We start from the raw sequence: 23,768 nt of genomic DNA on the forward strand, positions 1-23,768 counted from the left end.
TGCCTCTGAACTTAGCCGCTTCCTTGAGAACGTATCATAGCTAACAGCCTGTGATAAGTTCTCCGAAAGCCAGCTAAGCCAGCAACCATCTCCGCATCTTGTGGCAGGGAGTTCCGTATGTTCTGAACAGTTGCTGCCCCCCCCCCGCAGCCCCTTTCAACTCCTGAGGTTTACCGCCTGCTCCTTCCTCCCCCTGCTCCCAGGAACTACTTCCACCTGCCATATTTTGAGAAGAAGCCTTGCATCTACATTAAGAGCTGGTGGCAGGACCAGCGAAGGCGTCTCTACAACTCCAATATCATGGACAAGATTGCGGACAAGCTGGTGGGTCTGGAGGAGGTGTGGGGTGGGGAGGGAAACACTGCGGTGACCCATGGCTCCAGTTGCTAGATGACCCTCGGCCCCTTCCAACTCTGCAATTCTATCTTCTTCTTCTTTGGCGATCCCTCGTAGTCAAGTAAGATTGTCTTCCATAAACACGGTTTTAACAGTGAGTCCATAAGTGACTGTGGAGGCCAATTCTGGATCCACACGTCCTTCCACAGTGGGGACATTGGTTTCCGGATGGGAGTTGATCACGGTGTGGATTTGCCAAGCGTGCCTTCCTCTTAGCACGTTTCTCCCTTTTGTCCTGAGTTTGAGTATCTTCAAAGCCCATGACACCTTTGGTAAAGGCTGTTCTCCAATTGGAGCGCTTGCAGACCAATGTTTCCCAATTGTTGGTGTTTATACTACATTTTTGAGGGACGCGGGTGGCACTGTGGGTTAAACCACAGAGCCTAGGACTTGCTGATCAGAAGGTCGGTGGTTCAAATCCCCGCAACGGGGTGAGCTCCCATTCCTCGGTCCCAGCTCCTGCCAACCTAGCACTTCAAAAGCATGTCAAAGTGCAAGTAGATAAATAGGTACTGCTCCGGCGGGAAGGTAAACGGCGTTTCCATGCGCTGCTCTGGTTCGCCAGAAGCGGCTTAGTCCTGCTGGCCACATGACCCAGAAGCTGTATGCCGGCTCCCTCGGCCAGTAAAGTGAGATGAGCACCGCAACCCCAGAGTCGGCTGCGACTGGACCTAATGGTCAGGGGTCCCTTTACCTTTACCTTTATACTACATTTTTAAAAATTTGCTTTGAGAGAGTCTTTAAACCTCTTTTGTTGACCACCAGCATTACGCTTTCCATTTTTAAGTTTGGAATATAGAGTAGTTGCTTTGGAAGACGATCATCAGGCATCCGCACAACATGACCAGTCCAACGAAGTTGATGTTGAAGAATCATCGCTTCGACACTGGTGATCCTTGCTTCTTCTAGTACACTGGCATAGGTTCGCCTGTCTTCCTGAGCTCCGCCCTGTCTGGTAGCCCTGCTACATTGACGGTTGTTTCTGACCTTCCAGGAAGAAGGCTTGAATGATGTTCATGAGATGATGAAGACTGAGAAGCCCCACCCGGAACGGCGCCTTCGAGGGGTCCTGGAGGAGCTGAGCAGTGCATGCCTGTGAGTCAGACACAACAGAGGGGAGAAGGACCCTCAAAATATCAGGAAGTTGCAAGGGAAGGGCAATGAGATTCGGCCCGCTGCCAAACTGTCTCCTCAAGTCTGGGCACACCCACCCACCCCTCCCAGACCATATTTGCTGCCCTTTCTTGTTGGCACCACCTTAAGTCTCTCTTCTCTGCCCCACCCCTTGACCTGTCCCAACAGGCGGTTTGTAACCCTCTCCAACAAGGACCAAAACCATTCCTCCCGGACGCGGCTGGACCGGGAGAGGCTGAAATCCTGCATGCGGGAACTGGTGAGTGTCTCTCCAGGTTGGGAGCCCCCTGCTGGGGGGGGGGAGGAAAATTGAATGGGCAGGGGCTGCAGTGGTCATGGTGCCTGCAATGAAGGCGGAGGTTCCCAACAGAGCCTTTTCCACACCCTTTTCCTAGCCCAAATGCAACACAACAGCCCTGCAGTGTTGCCAGTGGGCACGATTCTCTGGTCGTTGCTGCCCCCACCCTCCCATATCCTAGTCCAAGATCAAAGCAGCTAAATCGTTTCCCTGGTGGACCCCCCACCTAAACTTCCTAAAATATCTGAAGAAGTGTGCGTGCACATGAAAGCTTGTACCAAGAACAAACTTAGTTGGTCTCTAAGGTGCTACTGGACAATTTTATATATATATTCCTAAAATATTATTATTTATTGAATTTTTATGCCCCCGCAATACCCGGAGGTCTCAGGGTGGTTCACAGAACGAAATATAAAACCACAAAATATATAATCAAAATAAAAACAACAACCCAGTACCCCGCCCCAAACCACATTTTAAAAGGGCGTAGGGACACAGAGCAATGCACTCTGCTTATGAGTTACTCAGAGTGTAAAGGCAGAGATGGTGGTATCTTACAAGCCTCGTCCTAAACTTCCAGTAGCATGAATTCCAAGTGATGTGGAGGATTCTAAAATTCACACACACACGTCAGTGGTCAAATTATGAAACTTTATTAAAAATAAAAGGAGGAGGAAAAGCAACCAGAAGGTCAAAACAGAATACAAAATAAATCAGAGCACTGTGACTCTAAAATTGAACTAATCCTAGCCTATTGCTGACACTACAGCTGTTACCCATTGTGGGAATGCATTTAGACACCAGTTATTATCCTTCCTCGCTCATGCTTGTGAGATCATCGGAGTATCATCCTTTGCAGCTTAAACTTGGAAGCTGAGACAAGATATATTTTAGCTTCTACAAACAATAACACTAAAGGCAGACTGGATTTTGCTGGTATTACCCATTTTCTCCCCCTTATAAATAACAATAACACATACATTGTTTCGTAAAAAAGTAAAAGTAGTGTTTACTTACATAAGTGGGTATTGAAGCAGCAATTGCAGTAGCAAAAAGAAGGCGGGTTTATTTCTACTATCTGAATTTCAAAAGTACAGAATCAAGGTTCAGATCCATGTGTGGTCAGCTTTGGAGGCATGACGAATAAAGAGATGCTCAGGCAGGAAGGAAGGAAGGAAGGATGTAGTGTTACAACTTCCTGCCAAGGCAGACAAAGGAAGCGATCTCACAGAGTTCTCTCTAGCAATTTGTAAAGGAAAGATCTGTGACCCTCGGTCCTTTCATGTGCCTATCAGCCAAAATATGATTGGTTGGTTTTTGACTGCAGTAATGATCCACACAAGTAAGCATCTTCACCCAAAATCAGGTTTGGATCCCGGATGGTGAGAGCGAACACAACTGCAAGGAGGCTCTTTTAAAGACTCTCTCCCTTGTCTTCAGAGGGAGAGACTTCCGAACCTTGCTGACCAATGGGCCGTTACATTTCAGAGCCAAGGAAATACGGTGTGATTGTGGGGAAAGGAATGCAATTGATTGTGGATCATTTGTGGGCTCAAAAACAGGAACAACAAGCACCATTGCATTTGCTGGCTTAATTGATTTCTGGACATTGGAGGAGCCAGCAAACGTTGGAAATTCCCACTGCTTCCATTCTCATTCCAATTGGCGTTTCCCAACATCCCTTCTCCAAGACCAGCATAAACACCTGTGTTTATGAAAATCACATTTTCTAAAGTAAAGTAAGATAGCAACAGGCATCAGCAGAGCCTTCAGTGACCCCAGTTTAGTAGACAAGGATGTTTATTATTATTATTATTATTATTATTATTATTATTATTATTAAAGATTTTCTTGATTTACAAAAGTTTGCAATGTCTCTCGCATTTTTTCCTCCATGTAACATTTTTACAAATCAGTTTCATTTGTTGCGATATTAGGAAGAAATGGGGGAGAGAGGGGGGGGGAGATGGGTGGGGGTGGGGTCGAGTGGCGATGTTTCTATTTTACTTACTATATGTAGGGTTTGGTGTCAGCGTTGCTTGTGCAGGTTCTTTGCTGTTCGCTTGTGTTCCTTTGGACAACAACCATATGAGAAATAAGTAAAATAACCAAGCAAGTATTAGAAATCACCCCAGAATTGGCCCTACTAAACATCTTCCAAGACAATAATGCCCATTTACACCACAAAGAACTCATAACCCACCTGCTCTCAGCAGCCAGAAACACCATAACCAGACACTGGAGAGACCTGTCAGGAGTAAGCATGGACCAATGGTACCAAACAGTATGGGAAACAGCCCTACTAGAAAAATTAACCAATAAACTGAAACTGACACGGGGACAAATAGAAGAAGACGCCTTCACCCCGGTATGGCTCCCCTTTATCACATACACAGCCCAACAAGACAACGACAATAATCCACCAACGGCATAGAAATCAATATGGCTAACCTGATCCAAAACACCCACCCACCCCACTCACACGTGAAAACAAAGACCACCACAGCCAACCACAAATGGACAGCCACACCCCAGGCCAACCCCAACCTCTCTCACCACCAAAGTAGACAGGGATGTTGAGTCTCACCCCCTTCCATTTCCTAAATTCATGTCATTTTTGCAGTCCAATGCTTCCTCCTCTTTCATCCTCATGACGTCTCTCTCTCTCTCTCTCTCTCTCTCTCTCTCTCTCTCTCTCTCTCCTTGCATCAAACAACATGCAGGAGACAATGGGCCAGCAAGCCAAGACCATGAGATCCCAGGTCAAGAAAACCACCATCAGAGACAAGCTGAAGCAGGCACAGAACTTCTTGCAAAAGCTGCGGTTCCTGGCAGATGAGGTGAGGTGACCAGGTTCATCCATATGTAACTTGAGCCTTGCTGAAATATCTCAGCACTGGGCTTTGAGCAGCCAATCATGCAGGAACTGGGAAACACAAGGGGCTGGATTGAATGACCCTTTGATCTCCTTCCTAATCTGTGTACATTTCCGAGCACAATTCAAAGTGTTGGTGCTGACCTTGAAAGCCCTAAATGTAAACGGCCTTGGTCCTGTAGACCTGAAGGAGCATCTCCACTCCAATTGTTCTGCCCTGACACTGAGGTCCAGCTCCGAGGGCCTTCTGGCGGTTCCCTCACTGCAAGAAGCCAAGTTACAGGGAACCAGGCAGAGGGCCTTATCAGTGGTGGCACCCACCCTGTGGAACGCCCTCCCACCAGATGTCAAAGAGAACAACAACTACCAAACTTTTAGAAGACATCTAAAGGCAGCCCTCTTTAGGGAAGCTTATAATGTTTAATAGGTTATTGTGTTTTGTTGGAAGCTGCCCAGAGTGGCTGGGGAAACACAGCCAGATGGGCAGGGTATAAATAAATTAATAATAATAATAATAATAATAATAATAATAATAATAATAATAATACTGTGATTCTGTAAAGTCTGCACTGGATCCAGGTGGCAGATCCAGCCATGAGGGCAGGAGAACAGGGAATTGTGGGCAAATTGCCTCTTGAAGCAGGCAAGTATTTGGGGGGGCCAGGAGCTGAGTTCAAGAGGAGCTGAGGTCACAGGCAGACAGAGGAGTCCAAAGGCAGCAAGAAGAATCAGGCAGAGCCAGAGACAAGGAGAACCAAGTTCGAGAGAGACTGGGAAAAACCCTTAGAACAGGAAGTGGGAGCTGGTGCTTGAAAATGGGGAGTGGCTTCCCCAGGTGTTATTTCCTGGGCTCCTGGGTGAGGTCACTTGCTGCCCCCTGGGCAGGGCCTTGCAGAGCCAGGCAGAGGACCAGGCCAGGTAGATAATGTACCCCCCTTTTTTTACCCTGGGTAAAATCTATTTTTAAGTAGACAAATTTGACTATTAATTATAATTAAATTATAATTATAATTATAATTATAATTATAATTAAAGCTTCTCCGTCTTCTTATTCTAATCTTAAAAAAGATGCATGCAAGTGAGAAAGCCACTATTGCTCCTAAGCCACTATTTCTTTAAAAATCATGGTTCCCACCCAATTTTATCCTCATTGAGCTATATGTACTCCTCGGGTGTAAGTAACATTCCTGGCCTACTCAACAAAATTTTAAACAAATGGTCACATCTTCATCCATTTTTCATCCTTTTCAAAAAAATAGTTAGCGATAAGAAAGCCAACACACTTATCTTTAAGGTACGTGTGGTTTTAATTTTTGGCAAACAAGATTTCAAACAAAAACTCACCAACTTTTAACAGCATTAAAAACATGGTCCACCATCACGTTCGCGGCGCGCTGGCTGCTGGGGCCTTGGTCGCCTCCACCCACCCGGCGCCCCTTCCGCGCTCCTCTGCGGAGCCGATCGCAGGTCCCGCTCCGGACGCCGGGGAAGCTTTTCTCTTGCGCTGCCGGCCATGGCCCCAGGGAATCCGCCCATTCTTTGCACCTCTGCGTTCGGCCCAGTGCATCCCCTGCGATTGGGAATATGCTGACTGAGCCCCCTTTGGAATCGGGGCCTCGGGCCAAGTGGCCCATATGCCCCCCCCCCCGGTCTGGGCCTGCGCCTGGGTGCACTTGGTTCCGATGGATGGAGAGGCTAGCTCCAGTGTTCCTGGGTGCCACTCCGCTCTTGAACCTTCTCTCTGCTCCCTCTCCTCCCTTCCCAGCCCCAGCACAGCATCCCGGACGTCTTCATCTGGATGATGAGCAACAACAAGCGCATCGCCTACGCACGCATCCCCTCCAAGGACATCCTCTACTCCATCGTGGACGAGGAAACGGGGAAGGACTGCGCCAAAGTGAAGACCGTCTTCCTGAGGGTGACGTGACGGCTGCTTTTTAACCCCCTCCTTGGGACGCAGTTGATGGGTGGACGGATGAGGGGAGGCTGGGAGGCAGGGGGGCATGAGAGGTGCAACTTAGAAAAGAGGTAGGCGGATAAGAAGCATCTCAGGTGCCAAAGCCGTCTTGTCTGCTCCGTCATCATTTCAGAGTGTCAGAGGCTGCCCAGCCTTCAGCAGTTGTAGAATTCAGAAAGCCTTTCAAAAAGTTAAAATGGCAATAGACTGGGAACCAATTAAAACTCATGCCAGCTTTCTAAACATATGGTACCCTGAGCAAGGACAAAATTGGTTACCTTTCTGCCTCACCTTCCATTCTGCACATGCTCTCCCCCCCCCCCCCACTATATACACACACACACACACACACCGTATTTTCCGGCGTATAAGACGACCCCCCCAACTTTTCCAGTTAAAATATAAAGTTTGGGATACACTCGCCGTAAAAGACTACCCCTCTTCCAATGCACACCAAATAACAATTTAAAAAACCAGTCTCCGGTCTGGCTCGGAAATCCGCTCCACTTCCCAGTGGCCGGGGGCTTCTGGGGCCAATTTTCAAGCATATTTCTGCTTCATCTAGAGAGCTTGGTGTCCTCTGATTTAATTTGCTGTCGTTTTATCCTTTGGTGGGGAGTTGCTGCAGGAGCTGCTGCTGTAGCTGGTGTTTAAGACGACCCCCGACTTTTGAGAAGATTTTCCTGGGTTAAAAAGTAGTCTTATATGCCAGAAAACACAGTACCTCAAAGGTGACTGCCTGGCATTAAGAGGCAGGGAGTTCCAAAGTGCAGGGGTTGCCACACTAAAACGGGGACTTCTGAAGGGAGACAAAAGACCAACTAAAATGGAGCGGCAGGCGAAATTATTTGATTATGTAGAATTGGCAAAGATGACAGGGAAAATTAGGAACCAGGCAAACCAAAAGTTTTAACAAAGAATGGGATATATACAGATTACATTTGAAAGAACATTGTTCACATATGAAATATTTGACATGCTTTGCAATGCTATATGCTACAGAGGTTATAGATAATTTATGGTAAGTTAAAGGTCATACAATATGCAGTCAACAAGGAAACAAAGGACACATATTTTATATGTAACATATTTTTGTGTGTTTATTTGATGTGATTTCTTTTTTCTTTGGTTCTTTTTGTGGCAAATTGATTCAATATTTAAAATCAATGAAGATTAAATTGCAAAATAACAAAAAGAAAAAAGAAAGGGGACTTCTGGTGCTTAGAGAAAAGTGATGGGTGTGTAATGCGCTCTTTCTCTCTCTTCCTTGGCTTTTCTTCACTCAGTTACCGGGGAAAAGGGGTTTTGGGCCAGCCGGCTGGACAGTGCAAGCCAAGATGGAGATCTATTTGTGGCTGGGGCTGAACAAACAGCGCAAGGACTTCCTCAGCGGCCTGCCCTGTGGCTTTGAGGAGAAGAAACTTCCCAAGGGCCAGAACATCCCTTCCTTCCCACCCATCAGTCTCCTGTACAACAGTAAGAGAACCCCTTCCTTGCTTCTGGAGGGCTTGGGGACCCCCATAGGCTCGCCTTTGTGCCCTACCTGTAATCCCAGGTGTGGCAGGGCAGGTCTTCTTTAAGGCGTCCAGAGCACGCTCAGAGGCACTGTCTTCCTGACCGTGTTAGATTTCGCCCAGGCTCAGCCTTTCCTACTGAAGGCAGGTCCTAAGGTGTTATGAAAGGATCACCTTAAAAGATGCCCAATGGCTACACTCAGGCAAATGCCAAATGCATATCACTCTTTAGGATGCATGAATCCAACAATTTCAGCTTCTCTATGTTTCTCATTTTCCCAGTCTTCAGCATCCCATTTCTGCAAACGCCTGCATTTTTTTTTTAAAAAAGGATATACAGTGGTACCTCAGGTTACATACGCTTCAGGTTACAGACTCCGCTAACCCAGAAATAGTGCTTCAGGTTAAGAACTTTGCTTCAGGATGAGAACAGAAATCGTGCTCTGGCAATGCGGCGGCAGCAGGAGGCCCCATTAGTTAAGTGGTGCTTCAGGTTAAGAACAGTTTCAGGTTAAGAACGGACCTCCGGAACGAATTAAGTACTTAACCTGAGGTACCAATGTACAGTGGTACCTCTGGATGCGAACAGGATCCGTTCCGGAGCCCTGTTCGCATCCTGAGCAGAACGCAACCCGCGTCTGCACATGCACAGGTCGCAATTCACCACTTCTGCACATGCGTGTGATGTCATTTTGAGCATCTTCACATGCGCGAGCGGCGAAACCCAGAAGTAGTGTGTTTGGGTGCAACCCGAAAACGCTCAACCCGAAGCAACTTCAACCCGAGGTATGACTGTATATTTATGCACATTTCTCTTAGTGCACATTTTTTGTACATACTTTTGACTAGTGAAAGCATCCCTCCCCCAAAACCCCAATGTTCTCCTAATACAATGCATTTCCCCCCCAATGTCCCCCATTACAATGTATTCCACCCCCTCCAAACACAGTTCCCCCTAATACAATGCATTTTTAATACAATATTTTCGCCAATATACACATCTTCCTGTGCAATCTTTGGCTGGGGAACTGCACCCCAAATTTCGCAGAACTGCAAATTTCAAAGAAGTGCTGCGGTTTCGTTGTGCATTCGTTTGCAAAGTGTGAATTTTGTACATTCCGTTTACAGTGTCAGCTAAATGGTTTTCTCCTCCACTCGTGGTCCTCTGTCGCTGCCCCAAATCCACACGGAGTCACTCCCTCTCTTTCCTTTCCCCTGTGCAGTGAAGCAGGTCTTCCAGCTTCGTGTCCATATGTACCAAGCCAGGAGTCTGTTCGCTGCCGACAGCAGTGGCCTCTCCGATCCCTTTGCTCGGGTCTTTTTCATCACGCAGAGTCAATGCACAGAGGTAAGAGGAGGAGATGTGTGATTCGGAGACAAGTGGTCCTTGTCTGAATTTCTCGCGTGTTAAAAGCGGAGGTGATGTTCCCTGCAGCCCAAATTGCTCGTGGCTCCTGTTGAGGGTGGCCAGACCTGCCACTACAGTTTCCTCTCAGTTCCACATTGTTATTATTCATTTCATAAAATTAATACCTTGCTTGATTGTAAAACAAAACAAACCTCAAATGGGTTTACAAAAAAAAAAATCAAACAAGAAAATTATCAACAAGAAAACAACAGTAATTTAAGACTTCTGAAAAGTTAAAATAACAAAAGACAAAAAATGGATTAAAACACCTGTTTAGGCTTGTTTAAACTATCATGGCTTTAGCAGGCAACTGCCCAATATCAATAGGCAGTTCCAAAGTGTAGATTCCAGTCTTCAGTTTTCTGCAATTCTGCATCTGTCTTTTTTTAAAAAAAGAAAAGTTCTTCCCAAAATCCACCAGCATTTTATTGTGATTTTCTCCTAATGCACACATTTAGCAACCTTTTGCCTTCCAATTTTGCAAAAGGCCGTCCTGTATAAAAATGATTTATTTATTTTTAAAGTGTGCTTAAATGTGAAGTGGAGGTGGCTGCTTGCTTCATTTCCCTAGGGAGGGAATTTCGGAATTTAGGTGCCCCTGTAGAAAAGGCCCCGTCTTATACCCACCAATGAAAGCAGACTAGAAAGACAAAGATAGTGGTTACCTCAAATGCAAAATTCCAGAAAGTTATAGCAGTAGTTCCTGCTGTAGGCAAAAGCTCTGCAGGATTTTGGGGGGAACTGAAAGAAATAGGATATGGGGTTTGAAGGAGGAGGTTCATGCACACCTTGAGTCCTTCCTCTTCTTCCTCCTCTTCTCAGGTCCTCCAGGAGACTCTTTGCCCCACGTGGGACCAGCTGCTGGTGTTTGACAACGTGGAGCTATATGGGGAAGTCCATGAGATGCGGGACGACCCTCCCATCATTGTCATCGAGATCTATGACCAGGACACCGTGGTAAGAGGGTGTGCTGGTCCTGTGGGTTAACCGAGAGGCGAGGTCCAAGTCCGGTCCGTGGTCAAAGGTGCAACGTGGAGGCAGGCCATAGTAGCTGAAGCTGGGTGCAGGGCAGGGAGCTGGGTGAGGTCAGGAACAGGCTTGCAAGCAGGGAGCCAGGATGGGTCAGCAGCTCAGGCAGGAAAGCAGGACAGGGTTCAGGCAGGAACTAGCAACCAACCATGTTGCTCCCACAACTTGGGAATGGGGCTGGCTGGCTTTTATCTGCCCCAAGGCATAGGGCAGCCCCGATCCTCTGGTGACTCGCCTCTCCTGGCCTGGAGGAAAGCACTCCTCCTGCGGGAACTTAGTTCCCTCCGCCTCTCTGCCCTGAGCCTCTGTAGCTCAGGAGAGGCTGGAGGGTTACCGGACCCAGAGGCAACCTCAGCTTCCTCTGACGGGGCTGAGAGTGGAGCACCTGCAGGCAATGGGTCCTCCATCACCTCAGGATCCAGAGCAGACTCAGCTGATGCCTGCACCTGAGGACCCAGCACTGGTGAGGACCCTTCAGGCTCAAGCCCCAGCCCCGGCCCAGTTGGTTCTGGAGGTGGGGACTCCTGTGCAGGCTGGGATCCCTCAGGTTCAGCATCCCAGTCCGAATCCCAGGCCATCACAGAGGGGCCAGGAAGGGAAGTGGGGGGAATCATAGCACAGTGGGGAAGCAGACTTCTTTGCCTGCATTGTGTCAGGCAGAAGAGGAACCAACCCAGGTTGCCAGGAATGAATAAGACAAGGAAAAGTCCTTACCACCTGCTTGTTTATTCAATATTTACAGAGAGAGGCTTGGAAATGCAGCCTCTTCGAAGAATGGTATTGTCCCGAGTAAATCTCCATCCCCCTTCTCTCCTACTTCCTCATTTGCCAACAGCACTACTCCCTTGACGATTATCTGTTTTCAGGCTCTTTGCTCTCCTACTTTCAAGGCTCGCCGGGTTCTGGGAGATGGTGGGTCTGGAATGCTTCCTAGTGATAACGTGTCAGCCAGCTGTTTCTCCTCCTCTCCCATTATTTCCCAACTTCTCCCCTCATCTTCCTCTGAGCTGTGACCTCCCACAGACCCCCACTAGTAATTTTGAACTGTCTTCTTCTCTGGAAGGGTCAGGTCTCCACCATTCCTCCTCTACCCAGTCCCTGGTGGGAGAGGGCTCGCATCCAGCACTGCTCATGTCTTTTGACTCTGGACCTCTGGAGATCCCCATAGTGACGTCTCCTGGCACACCCTCCCCGCCCCACCATTTTTGGTCTGTGGTCCACCATGCTGCTTTGAGGACCAAGGCTCAAGCTAGATATTCAGAGCAGACTAGCTGAGATCTTCTTTGGAATGGATGGAAGCCACAACCCTGAGATTGAGGTTCTCATGCTCAACCAACGGAGCTCTCCACCTTCTCCATCTCCTTCCAGGGAAAGGCTGACTTTATGGGCAGAACGTTTGCCAAGCCCGTGGTGAAGATGTCGGATGAGGAGTACTGTCCGCCCCGCTTCCCACCCCAGCTAGAGTACTATCAGATCTACCGGGGCAACTCCACTGCCGGGGACCTGCTGGCTGCCTTTGAACTGCTCCAGGTAATGGCGTCCTCAGGACGCATGCATGGGGTGGGGGGCAAGTGGGTCAAACCTAGCTGAGCCTGAGGTCCCTGAATGAGACTAAGAGGGGTAGCTGATTCCTCAGAATAGAACCAGGTTTTGAGATGGCCTTCAGGGCTTAGAGGACTGGGCCGAATGTATTTTGGCAAATGTGAGGTTCTACACTTAGACAGGATAATAATAATAATAATAATAATAATAATAATAATAATAATAATAATAATACCTTTATTGTCAATGTACAACCTGTGTACAATGAAATTAAACGAGCCTCCCTCCCTGCCCAAACACTCAATCTCATTGCACTCTGTGTGCTTATCGAACAACACACCACCTCGCAAGTCAGTTGCGCTATGTTATTTTCCATTCAGCAGCCTAACAGCCCACAGATAGAAGCTATTTTTTAACCTGTTGGTACGGCTGATTATACTTCTATATCTCCTGCCTGAGGGTAGAAGATTAAAGAGGTGATGGCCGGGGTGTGAGTCATCCCTGAGAATTCTTCTTGCTCTCCTAAGGCAACGATCCTTTCCAATGTCGTCTAGCAGACTCAAGGGACAGACCATGATATCATGTGCTGTGTTCACCACCCTCTGCAGAGACTTTCTGTCCGTGGTTGTCAAGCCAGCATATCACACTGTGATGCAATATGAAAGGACACTTTCTATTGAGGACCTGTAGAATGAGTTCATCAATTGTTGTTTAACATTATTCTTTTGCAAGACCCTGACGAAATGGAGTCTCTGTTGGGCCTTTCTGACCACCTGAGTTATCTTGATTTTCCAAGTGAGGTCCTCATTAAGGTAAACTCCCAGGAATTTAAAGGAGGAGACTCTCTCCACACAGCCCCCCAAGATATACAACGGGGCAGGTTCCCCTCTCTTCCTCTGGAAGTCCAACACCATCTCCTTTGTCTTACTAATATTTAGGTGCAAGTTATTCTCTAAGCACCATGTAGATACTTTTTGAACCTCCCCCTGTACGCTGAACCATCTCCGCCTGCAATTAGGCCTGTTATGGTAGTATCATCTGAAAACTTAATAATTACTGTGGATGGATCAGGTGATATGCAGTCATATGTGTACAATGAGTACAGGTAGGGAAGAACCAGATGCACAAATATAGGAATGGGGGGTGGAGCCACCTGGCTTGCCAGCAGGACATGTGGAAAGGGTTTAGGAGTCTTAGTGGACCACAAGCTTAATATGAGTCCACAGCGTGATGCAGCAGCAAAAAAGGCGAATTCTGCATCAACAGAAGATAGAATCAGGTTCTGGGATGACTTTCACGGGTTGGAGAACTGGGCCAAAACCTAACGAACTAGTCTTTTCTGTTATGGTTCCCAGGCAGCTAGTACAGTAGGCCTGAAACTTACATTGGGGTTATGTTTTGGGGGTCTGTGCACAAAGGCAAAGCCAGGAAGGTCCCCGGAATTGTGCCCCTGCAACCATTCTCACCTGCTCAAAGCCATTCCTGTGACGTTAACATAGGGGGGTGGAGTCAAAAGGGACTATAAAACCAGCTCTGGGAGGAGTTTGTTGGGAGTTGGGTGGTTGGTTGGAGTGGGAGTGAACTGGGATGGAGTCTGTGGGGAGGTTGAGTTAGTGTAGAGAAATAAGCTGAGCCAGGAACAATTAGGAGCTTGGAAGACAAATAAACATCTGAGAGGTGGTTTAGTGAGTGAGAGCAGGTAGCGGAAGTTATAGGTCTGGATAGGCACCCTATGATTGTAACTGACCGATACTGTTTATGAAACCACACACTTGTTAAACTGCAATAAATAAACAGAAGTTTATGTTCCAGTTTAACCCTGACTGGACTCAGTATTGTCCCAGGTAGGGTCTGGGTGGTGGCAGCGAGAAATCAAGCGGTGGCACAGGGATCAATCGACGGTGAAACGTCAGGGGACCCTGTGTGATTGCCTCAATTCCCACCTGCCCAAATTGGGACACAGGCTCACATTTCCTTCCCAAAGCCTGGTATGCCTTTGCCCAGCTTTGGGAAGCAGGAGGGAAGACTCCAACTCTCTCATGCCTGTTTCCCAATGCTGCTGCCACTGCGGGAGCTGCTTCCGGGGGCCCCATCCTCAAGCCCCATGAAATCGGGGCACCCCAGGATGGAGGCAGAGCCCAGAGTGCCTTCAAAGAAAGCAGGGCAGTCCTGCTTAAAATGGGGCAATTGGAAGGTATGTTACTGGCCTCTGGGACGCTCATGCTAAGGCCCTGAGATGCTTCTGCAAGATCTGGCAGGGCTGTCCGAGATCTCTCAAGATCTCACGATGGCTTTGCAAGTTCTTGCAGGAGCATCCCAGGATCCTGAAATGATCTTCCCAGAGATTAGTAAGTAAAGAGCTCTTTAAAAGCTCTTTCAACCACACAGGAAAACCCTGTGCAGAAAAAGCTTCTTAAGCCCTCCTCCTTGCTTTCTGAGTTCTGGAAGCTCTCATAAGATATAGTTCAGCCCCTTTTGATGGGTTTCCCTGTTCTCTGGCCCTCTTTCTATCTATTGTTTGATTGATGAAGCACGCAAGGCTGCGATCACATAAATAAATGGCGCACAGGTTTCGGGTCTACTGTAAGTTGTCTGGATGGAGGAATCTCCAAGTATCCCACCTTGCCAAGGACACAACTCCTTCTTCCATCTCACTCTTTGAAAGCGGACTATGTCTTCTCCATCTGTTTGCCCGTTTAAGAGTGGACTTTGTTTTCTTTTCTTCACATCTGTGGATTCGTCCTGTCCTGTCCATCCTTCTGTCTGTCTGTCTGTCTCTCTTTCTGCCCTGCCTCCATCTTCTCAGCTTCCTTACGACGACGAAGAGATCAGGCGGGCCTTGCTGGCGGTCCATGATCCGTGCATTCCGCAGATCAAGGTGCTTCCAGATTGCTGCAGCCGAAAGAAAATCCCTTTGTGATGCTCTCATTCCTCTTAGCCTTGCCTTGTATTACAGGATACCCTGATTTGATTTTTGTTATTCTTATTTTGCCCGTTGCACTATCTTGCTCTCTTCCTCTTGTCTGCATGAACCAAACTAGGTCAAGTTCTGCTTGTCTCACAACCCACCTGTCCCGCTCTCCCTCCCTCGACTTTTTCCATCTGTAACTCGCTCACAAATCGCGGAGCGGGGCCTTGGGCATGCGGGTAACCTCCGAAGGGGCTGTTCTGCACATCCTCTGGAAGAAAGTGTCAGCTCAGCCCACCAATCACCCTTTCTTCCCCAAAACGTTGGCACCTCTCAGAAATCACCAGCATGCTCAAAGTCTTTCTGCCTGCCTCTTGGAGCTATTAGAAACCTGCATGGCTGTAACAGTGATTTAGAGACGTACAGTTCCCAACGCGAAATTTCCACCCAGATCACAGAATTAATGTTGATGATACTTTTGGGCACTTCACAAAGCACCATGTTGGTAGTTTCTGCTCAAATATCAGAAAGAAACAGCATTGGGGAAAGTGGCTTCCATTTCAGCTCAGAGTCCTTCTCCCTGAATCAGGGCTCACCTGAATGGTACCTGTTGCTGCTGCCAGTGCATCTATTGGCACCTGTGAAATGACTCAGGAAATATCCCTGGGGAAATCGAGAAAGCACTAGATCAGGGTTTCCCAAACTTGGGTCTCCAGCTATTTTTGGACTACAACTCCCATTGTCCCTAGCTAACAGGACCAGTGGTCAGGGATGATGGGAATTGTAGTCTCAGCCGTCCCAACATGGAATCCATCATTCCGCGTCCGCACAGCAGCCATGTTGTGCAATGCCCAGCACTTTTTTTCTGGGGGGATACAGGGGTACACATACCCCTAATTGGTTTTTTTAAAAAAAATCTTTGCACTTTTGTCCATTTACTGTATTTCTTTCCCCCGATTTGAACTATCAAATGGTGATTTTTCTTGAGTCAAAATGAGAGTACCCCTAAACAATTTTTTAAAAACCAAAAAGCACTGGCAATGCCACACACCCCATGGCAGCCATGTTGTAACTGACACCCATGGCACATTCTCAACATTCATTCCAAATAGCCCTCTGCACCCCCCCAAAAAAGTTGGCAACCCCCTACCCTACATATTCCTTGAGTACCAGTCTTCGTTTCAAAGACTCGGGCAAAACACTGGACCCAAATTTTCCGAGTCACGCAGTAAAGGATGAAGAGTTGACGTACTCTATCCAAAAAACGTGACTTTGGGCTTACCTTATTCAAAGCAGGGATTCTAGACTCCCCCACTTACCAGTGCATGGATGGGATGGGTTAACTTTCCAAGAGTGAACGAAAGCATCATGGCGGTTGGCAGATGTGTGTTTGTGTGTGTGAGAGAGAGATTTCTAAAGGAACAGATTCGACCTGCCACCCTTCTCTCTTGCAGATTGGCCCAGCCGGGAAGTCAGAGCTGCCTCCCATTGACGGCCCGACAGACATGGATCGGGGCCCCATCCTGCCTGTGCCTTTGGGAATCCGCCCTGTGTTGAGCAAATACAGAGTGGAGGTAAGCTTAAAACTTCGGTGCTGCACTTCCTGCATGGCGGGTGGGTGGACTTGTGCTTTCAAGTAATAATAATAATAATAATAATGATGATGATGATGATTATTATTTATTATTTGTACCCCTCCCATCTGGCTGGGTCTCCCCAGCCACTCTGGGCGGCTTCCAGCAAAGATTAAAAATACATTAAAATGTCACACATTAAAAACTTCCCTAAACAAGGCTGCCTTCAGATGTCTTCTAAACGCCAGGTAGTTGTTTATCTCTTTGACATCTGATTGGGAGGGAGTTCCATGGGGCGGGTGCCACCACCGAGAAGGCCCTCTGCTTGGTTCCCTGTAGCTTTGCTTCTTGCAATGAGGGAACCACCAGAAGGCCCTCAGTGCTGGACCTCAGCGTCCAGGCAGAACGATGGGGGTGGAGAACTCAGTTGGTTAGAGCGTGGTGCTGATAACGCCAAGGTTGCAGTTTCGATCCGCGTACGGGACAGCTGCATATTCCAACTAGATCAGGCATGGCCAAACTTGGCCCTCCAGATGTTCTGGGACTACAACTCCCATCATTCGTAGCAAACAGGACCAGTAGTCCGGGGTGATGGGAATTTTAGTCCCAAAACTTCTGGAGGGCTGAGTTTGGCCATGCCTGGACTAGATGGTCCACAGGGTCCAGCCAGGCATCAAGGATCAAGGAAGAAACAAGAAAGTTCATATTTATGGTTTTATTCAGTCATCGTGGTGCAAGACAAGGATTACAGTCCTTAATCCCATTGACGTTGCTCACTCTGAGCTCCTCCTCTTCTTTCCCCAGCAACAGCCCTTGGCTCTACGGGGGCCCCAGTAGTCAAATGCCATTGAGCCCCATTGCTCTTGAACTCTAATTGAGCGACGAGTTCTTGGGGATGGTGGCTCTTCTACGCTTTCCAAGGAAGTCTCTGCTATAAGCTCTCCCCTTCCTTCTCTTCCAGCTCTGAGTTCTGCTGCAATTCAAACCTGTCTCCCTCTTCTCTTGAAACTGATGGAGAAGGGGGGGGCGATCCCCAACACTCCCTCTCCTCCTCCTCTGAGGGAAGCTGAGGAGAAGGAGGGGGCGATTCCCACCCCTCCTCTTCAGTCCAGTCCCTGACCGGTCCCTTTGTCCAACTCCACAATTCTTTGTTGTTGTTTAGTCGTTTAGTCGTGTCCGCCTCTTCGTGACCCCCTGGACCAGAGCATTCCAGGCACTCCTGTCTTCCACTGTCTCCCGCAGTTTGGTCAAACTCATGCTGGTAGCTTCGAGAACACTGTCCCACCATCTCGTCCTCTGTCGTCCCCTTCTCCTTGTGCCCTCCATCTCTCCCAACATCAGGGTCTTTTCCAGGGAGTCTTCTCTTCTCATGAGGTGGCTAAAGTCTTGGAGCCTCAGCTTCAGGATCTGTCCTTCCAGTGAGCACTCAGGGCTGATTTCCTTCAGAATGGAGAGGTTTGATCTTCTTGCAGTCCATGGGACTCTCAAGAGTCTCCTCCAGCACCAGAATTCAAAAGCATCAATTCTTCGGCAATCTATGATTCTGTAATCCTGGACGTGGGTGGTGCTGTGGTCTAAACCACTGAGCCTCTTAGGCCTGCTGATCAGAAGGTCGTGGTTTGAATCCCCGCAATGGGCTGAGCTCCCGTTGCTCGGTCCCTAGTCCTGCCAACCTAGTAGTTTGAAAGCACACCCAAAAGGGCAAGTAGATAAATAGGTACCACTCCAGTGGGAAGGTAAACAACGTTTCTGTGCACTGCTCTGGTTTTGGTGTTGTGTTGCGCCACATCAGTCCTGCTGGCCACATGACCTGGAAAAACTGTCTGCGGACGAACACTGGCTCCCTCGGCCTGCAAAGCGAGATGAGCGCCCCAACCACAGAGTCTTCTGCGACTGGACTTAACTGTCAGGGGTCCTTTACCTTTATCTTTTTATAATTCTAGATCTTGTTCTGGGGACTGAGAGACCTGAAGCGTGTGAACTTGGCCCAGGTGGATCGGCCTCGAGTGGACATCGAATGTGCCGGGAGGGGAGTCCAGTCATCCCTCATCCAGAATTACAAGAAAAACCCCAATTTCAGCACCTTGGTCAAATGGTTTGAAGTGGTGAGTATCTTCCCCCAGCAGAGATGGGTGCATAAGGACATGAGAAGTGGTTGCTGGATCAGGCCAAAGGCCCCTCTAGCCCAGCATTCTGTTCTCACAGTGGCCAACCAGAGGCATGTGGGAAACCGGCAATCAGGATTCGAACACAAGAGCCCTCTCCCCTCCTGGCTTATGGATCGCACCAAAGGTCTATCCAGCCCACAGTGGCCAATCAGGAGCCAATCCTTAGAAGCCCACAAGCAGGGGTGAATGAAGGTGTCATGTGACACCTGGGGTGGGGCGTCACTACATAGGGCACATGTGCAGCATCACTTCGTATGGCATACGTAGCGATGACGCACATGCACTGTACATAGTGGTTTGCCAGCGGCACTGCTCCAGTGCCGTACGGACAGTGCTGGGATCCTCTGCTCGTGTCTGCAGCCGCGAACGGAGGATCCTCTACATGCGGCTGTAGCGGTGACAGAGGGGTCCCACTGCTGTCTGTACGGCGCTCGAGCGGCCCCGGCGGCAAACCGCTATGTACAGCACATATGTGGCGTTGTTTCGTACAGTGCATGCATGCAACTGTCGGGATCTCCGCTTAGCCAAGCTGATAAAGCTCATCTTCCTCCGGAATCGCCCCCGACGATAATTAACGACCTGAGCCTTTGATTAGGCCTCAGGCACATTCCCATCCAGCAGAGAATCAAAGCACCACATGGAAGCGATGAGATTTATGGCTACATGGCTAAAGAGTGTTATTTCTCGCTACACAGACAGCAAAGAAAAATACACCCTCTCTCTGTGAAATCAGAGAGAAAGTGAAAAACAAAGGAAGAGGAAACCACTAACGTCACATCCGTCTCCCGTGAGACTTCCAACAGTATGGAATGTGGGGAATGTAAACAGAGTCTTGTGACTCCAAAGTACTGCACAGTGGCAACACACAGAAACTAACAGTGACGCCGCACATGCGCTGTAAATAGCAGTTTGCCGCCAGTGCCGGGATCCTTTGCTCACATCTGCAGCCGCGAACGGAGGATCCTCTACATGCGGCTGTAGCAATGACAGAGGGATCCCACTGCTGTCCGTACAGCGCTTGAGCAGCCCTGGTGGCAAACCACTGTGTGCAGCGCATGTGTGGCATCGCTAAGTACAGTGCATGCATGTGATGCCACACATGCGCTGTAGATAGCGGTTTGCCGCCGGTGCCGGGTTCCTTTGCTTGCGGCTGCAGCTGCAAACAGAGGATACTGCACATGCAGCTGTGGTGGCATGATGGCTGCTCATGCTGCGGTGGTGGCGGGAGCCCCCGTGGGGTGCCTTCTTGTCACCCCCCCAGACATGGCACCTGGGGTGCACTGCCTCCCATTACAACGCCACTGCTCACAAGGAGAACATGGAGGCAATAGCCCTTTCTCACACTTGCTCTCCTGCAATTGGTTTTGTTAGGCAACAGGAAAGCAACCTAATAATAATAATAATAAATTTTATTTATATCCCGCCCTCCCCAGCCGAAGCCGGGCTCAGGGCGGCTAACAACAGTCAAATAGTCAAACAGTCAAATTCTAAAAACATTCTAAAAACATTTCATTATAAAAATTAATTAAAATCAAATTGTTGGCAACCGATTAGGCAAAATTCTGTGCAGGTTGCCAGAGGAGGGAGTCAGGCTGCGCCCTGACCAAAGGCCTGGTGGAACAACTCTGTCTTGCAGGCCCTGCGGAAAGATGTCAAGTCCCGCAGGGCCCTGGTCTCTTGTGACAGAGTGTTCCACCAGATGATCAAGGGTCTGGAAACCAAGTCTTATGAATGTTATGAAGACAAAAACTGCTCCCTTTCCCTTATGGGGTATTCCAGAGCCCATATAGAGTCCTTAAGTGGGTTCCCTATCAGTAGGAGAAAATAATAGAGGCCAACCAGAGAATATTGAGAAGCAAAGCAGCTAGTAAGCCTGATCTTCATTAAACTGTTGCAACAGGATCCTCACTCACCACACGCAGGAGGAAGGGGGAACCCTGAACAGTGTTGCGCAAGCCCTTATGTAGACTTTTATGTAAACTGCCCACCATGTAGCCCAAGATCACCCCCCAAAACATCATACATACATCACAGGAGGAGGCGGTCTACAGCAGAAATCCTGCCTGCCAGGATACCTGATAGTGGTCACTGATTGCATTACCTGGGCAGCCTGGCCATTCTTTGGTGATGGTTAATACTTTAGTTCCAGAGTCCAGGTCACAGGCTCACCCTATTCATACACAAATATGCCCTTAAGACAGGATTTGCAAGCAAAAGGACAATGGCAAGCCTTTGCCCATTTGCCTCCCTTCCTGCAGAGGAATATTTGAGGTCACTGGGAGAGTTGAAATGGCTCCAGGACTGACACGTGGTTTATATAATGTATGTGTTTGCCTTGTGCATTTATGAACGCTTAATTTATATTTGAGACCTTAGAGTTCTTATGACATGAGGAACGGTTGAAGGAGTTGGGGAAGTTTAGCCAGGAAAAGAGGAGACTGCTTTGGAGGCTGTTATGCAGAGGTTACGTTGGGGATGCGGGTGGCGCTGTGGATTAAAAGCCTCAGCACCTAGGACTTGCCGATCGAAAGGTCGGCGGTTCGAATCCCCGTGGCGGGGTGCGCTCCCGTTGCTCGGTCCCAGCGCCTGCCAACCTAGCAGTTCGAAAGCACCTTCGGGTGCAAGTAGATAAATAGGGACCGCTTACCAGCGGGAAGGTAAACGGCGTTCCGTGTGCGGCTCTGGCTCGCCAGATGCAGCTTGTCACGCTGGCCACGTGACCCGGAAGTGTCTGTGGACAGCGCTGGCCCCCGGCCTCTTGAGTGAGATGGGCGCACAACCCTAGAGTCTGGCAAGACTGGCTCGAACGGGCAGGGGTACCTTTACCTTTTTTTTATGCAGAGGTTGGATGGACACCTGCCAGGGATTTTTTAGCTGAGATTCCATCATTGCAGGGGGCTGCACTAGATTTCCCTTGGGGGTGTCTTCCAAACACTCCATTTCAACTTAAAACATTTCCCCAGACCTGACTGGAAGAATCCGCGACCAGAAAGAAGAGGAGTGTCAAGAGGACTGGAGGAAATTTAAGGACTATTTGAATAAATATGCTAATATAAAAAATTAGAAATTACTTGAAAGAAACAAATAGGCCTAGGATTAAATTAAGCTATAATCAAATAAATGGGATTTAGAATATTAAGAAATGATAATAAGATGGACTATAATTGGAAATTGTTTTAGTTCAATAATGATATTGGAAAGCTGTTACTTTCAACTACAAGGAAACTCAGAAGGGAGGGACTAGAGGAAGTCAACCAAGATGTTTAAAAGGTTGGATTTGTAAAGAATTAAGTTTGTTGTTATTGTTTATCTGTTTATTGTTGCTTTTTTTTCTTTTGTTCATTGATGTATTTTTCTTTTTCTCTTTTCTTTTTTCCTGTTTTTGTGTGTTATTCTGCTTTGTGGTTTTTGTTATTATTGTGGAAAATCTAATTTTTTAAAAATAAAATAAAATAAAACATTTCCCCAGAGCGGCAGTAATCTCAGCCAATCAGATCTCATCTTCCTAGATTTGGGACCAATGAGGGCATTGGAACAAGGAGGGGGTGGCTGAGATGACCCTGAAGACACCAGGGATCTGTTGATCCCTCCCCTCCCCCAACCACCAAAAGACCCCTGGCCAAATCCTACCTTTGCATCTGGTCCCTTCCAGGATCTTCCTGAGAACGAGCTTCTTCATCCCCCGCTGAACATCCGCGTTGTGGATTGCCGCGCTTTTGGACGTTACACCCTCGTGGGTAGCCATGCTGTGAACTCCCTGAGGAAATTCATCTACAGGCCTCCGGATAAGAAAGCTCAGCATTGGAGCACAGCAGGTAATCCCAGAGGGAGGGAAGGAGGGAAGGTGATGTTATGGGGTCTGGTAGACGGGGCACTTCGAGAGCCAGTGTGGTGTAGTGGTTAAGAGCGGTAGTCTCGTAATCTGGGGAACCGGGTTCGCGTCTCCGCTCCTCCACCTGCAGCTGCTGGGTGACCTTGGGCTAGTCCCACTTCTCTGAAGTCTCTCAGCCCCACTCACCTCACAGAGTGTTTGTTGTGGGGGAGGAAGGGAAAGGAGATTGTTAGCCGCTTTGAGACTCCTGAAGGGGAGTGAAAGGCGGGATATCAAATCCAAACTCTTCTTCTTCTTCTTCTTCTTCTGGTGTGAACTAAGTGTGTAACTTGGAACAGGGAACAACCAGTACAGTCATACCTCGAGTTGAATGCGCTTCGCGTTGAGCGCGTTCGAGTTGCGCTCCGCGGCAACCCAGAAGTAACGGAGCGCCTTACTTCCGGGTTTCGCCACTTGCGCATGCACGGACACTCAAAATGACGTCACACGCATGCGTGGAAGCGGCGAAACGCAACCCGCGCACACGCAGACGTACCGTCGCGTCTTGCCTTCCATTCGGGATGAGAACGGGGCTCTGGAACGGATCCCGTTCACATCCCGAGGTACCACTGCACAGTCATACCTTGTGTTGCGTTTGCTTCAGGTTGAGCATTTTCATATTGTGTACTGCGGCGCCCCGGAAGTACTGGAAAGGGTTACTTCCGGGTTTCGCTGCTCACGCATGCGCAGAGGCTTAAAGTGACGTCACACGCATGCACAGAAGCGGCAAATCGCGACCCGCGCACGCGCAGACATGGGTTGCGTTCTACTCAGGTTGTGAACGGGGCTCTGGAACAGATCCTGTTCGCAACCAGAGGTACCACTGTACGTGATAAATGGTCAGTCTTTAGGGTCTTCGTTTGCTAGACAGGAGGGTGTGGGGCAGAATGCTATTTAATGAGCCCGCTCTGTAGTTAAGAAACAGCTCTCTGAGCAGCAGGTCCTGGTTCAAATCCCAAAGGACCTAGGAAATCGCTGTTTCTGACTTTGCTTCTCCACACAACCCCACATCTGAAATAAATGTGGGAATGTTCTGGGTGGCAGGGAGGGAACTGCCAGAAGGCCCTCGGAGCTGGACCTCAGTGTCCGGGCTG

At 48.5% G+C, this 23,768-nt stretch overlaps 1 protein-coding gene across 1 annotated transcript in view; it reads left to right on the top strand.

Moving 5' to 3' along the window:
• OTOF (otoferlin) overlaps positions 1-23,768 on the top strand; it is a 185,210-nt gene that overhangs the window by 119,917 nt on the left and 41,525 nt on the right. Inside the window, exons 18-29 of the mRNA XM_077925364.1 lie at positions 204-324; positions 1,391-1,491; positions 1,699-1,789; positions 4,552-4,668; positions 6,469-6,621; positions 7,947-8,136; positions 9,398-9,522; positions 10,405-10,539; positions 11,980-12,141; positions 16,516-16,635; positions 18,579-18,740; positions 22,456-22,618. Of these exons, the coding sequence (XP_077781490.1) occupies positions 204-324; positions 1,391-1,491; positions 1,699-1,789; positions 4,552-4,668; positions 6,469-6,621; positions 7,947-8,136; positions 9,398-9,522; positions 10,405-10,539; positions 11,980-12,141; positions 16,516-16,635; positions 18,579-18,740; positions 22,456-22,618 (1,640 nt within the window). The remainder of the gene's footprint in view (positions 1-203; positions 325-1,390; positions 1,492-1,698; positions 1,790-4,551; positions 4,669-6,468; positions 6,622-7,946; positions 8,137-9,397; positions 9,523-10,404; positions 10,540-11,979; positions 12,142-16,515; positions 16,636-18,578; positions 18,741-22,455; positions 22,619-23,768) is intronic.

The sequence above is a fragment of the Podarcis muralis genome, chromosome 3 (assembly GCF_964188315.1).
Source record: "Podarcis muralis chromosome 3, rPodMur119.hap1.1, whole genome shotgun sequence".
Lineage (NCBI taxonomy): Eukaryota > Metazoa > Chordata > Lepidosauria > Squamata > Lacertidae > Podarcis > Podarcis muralis.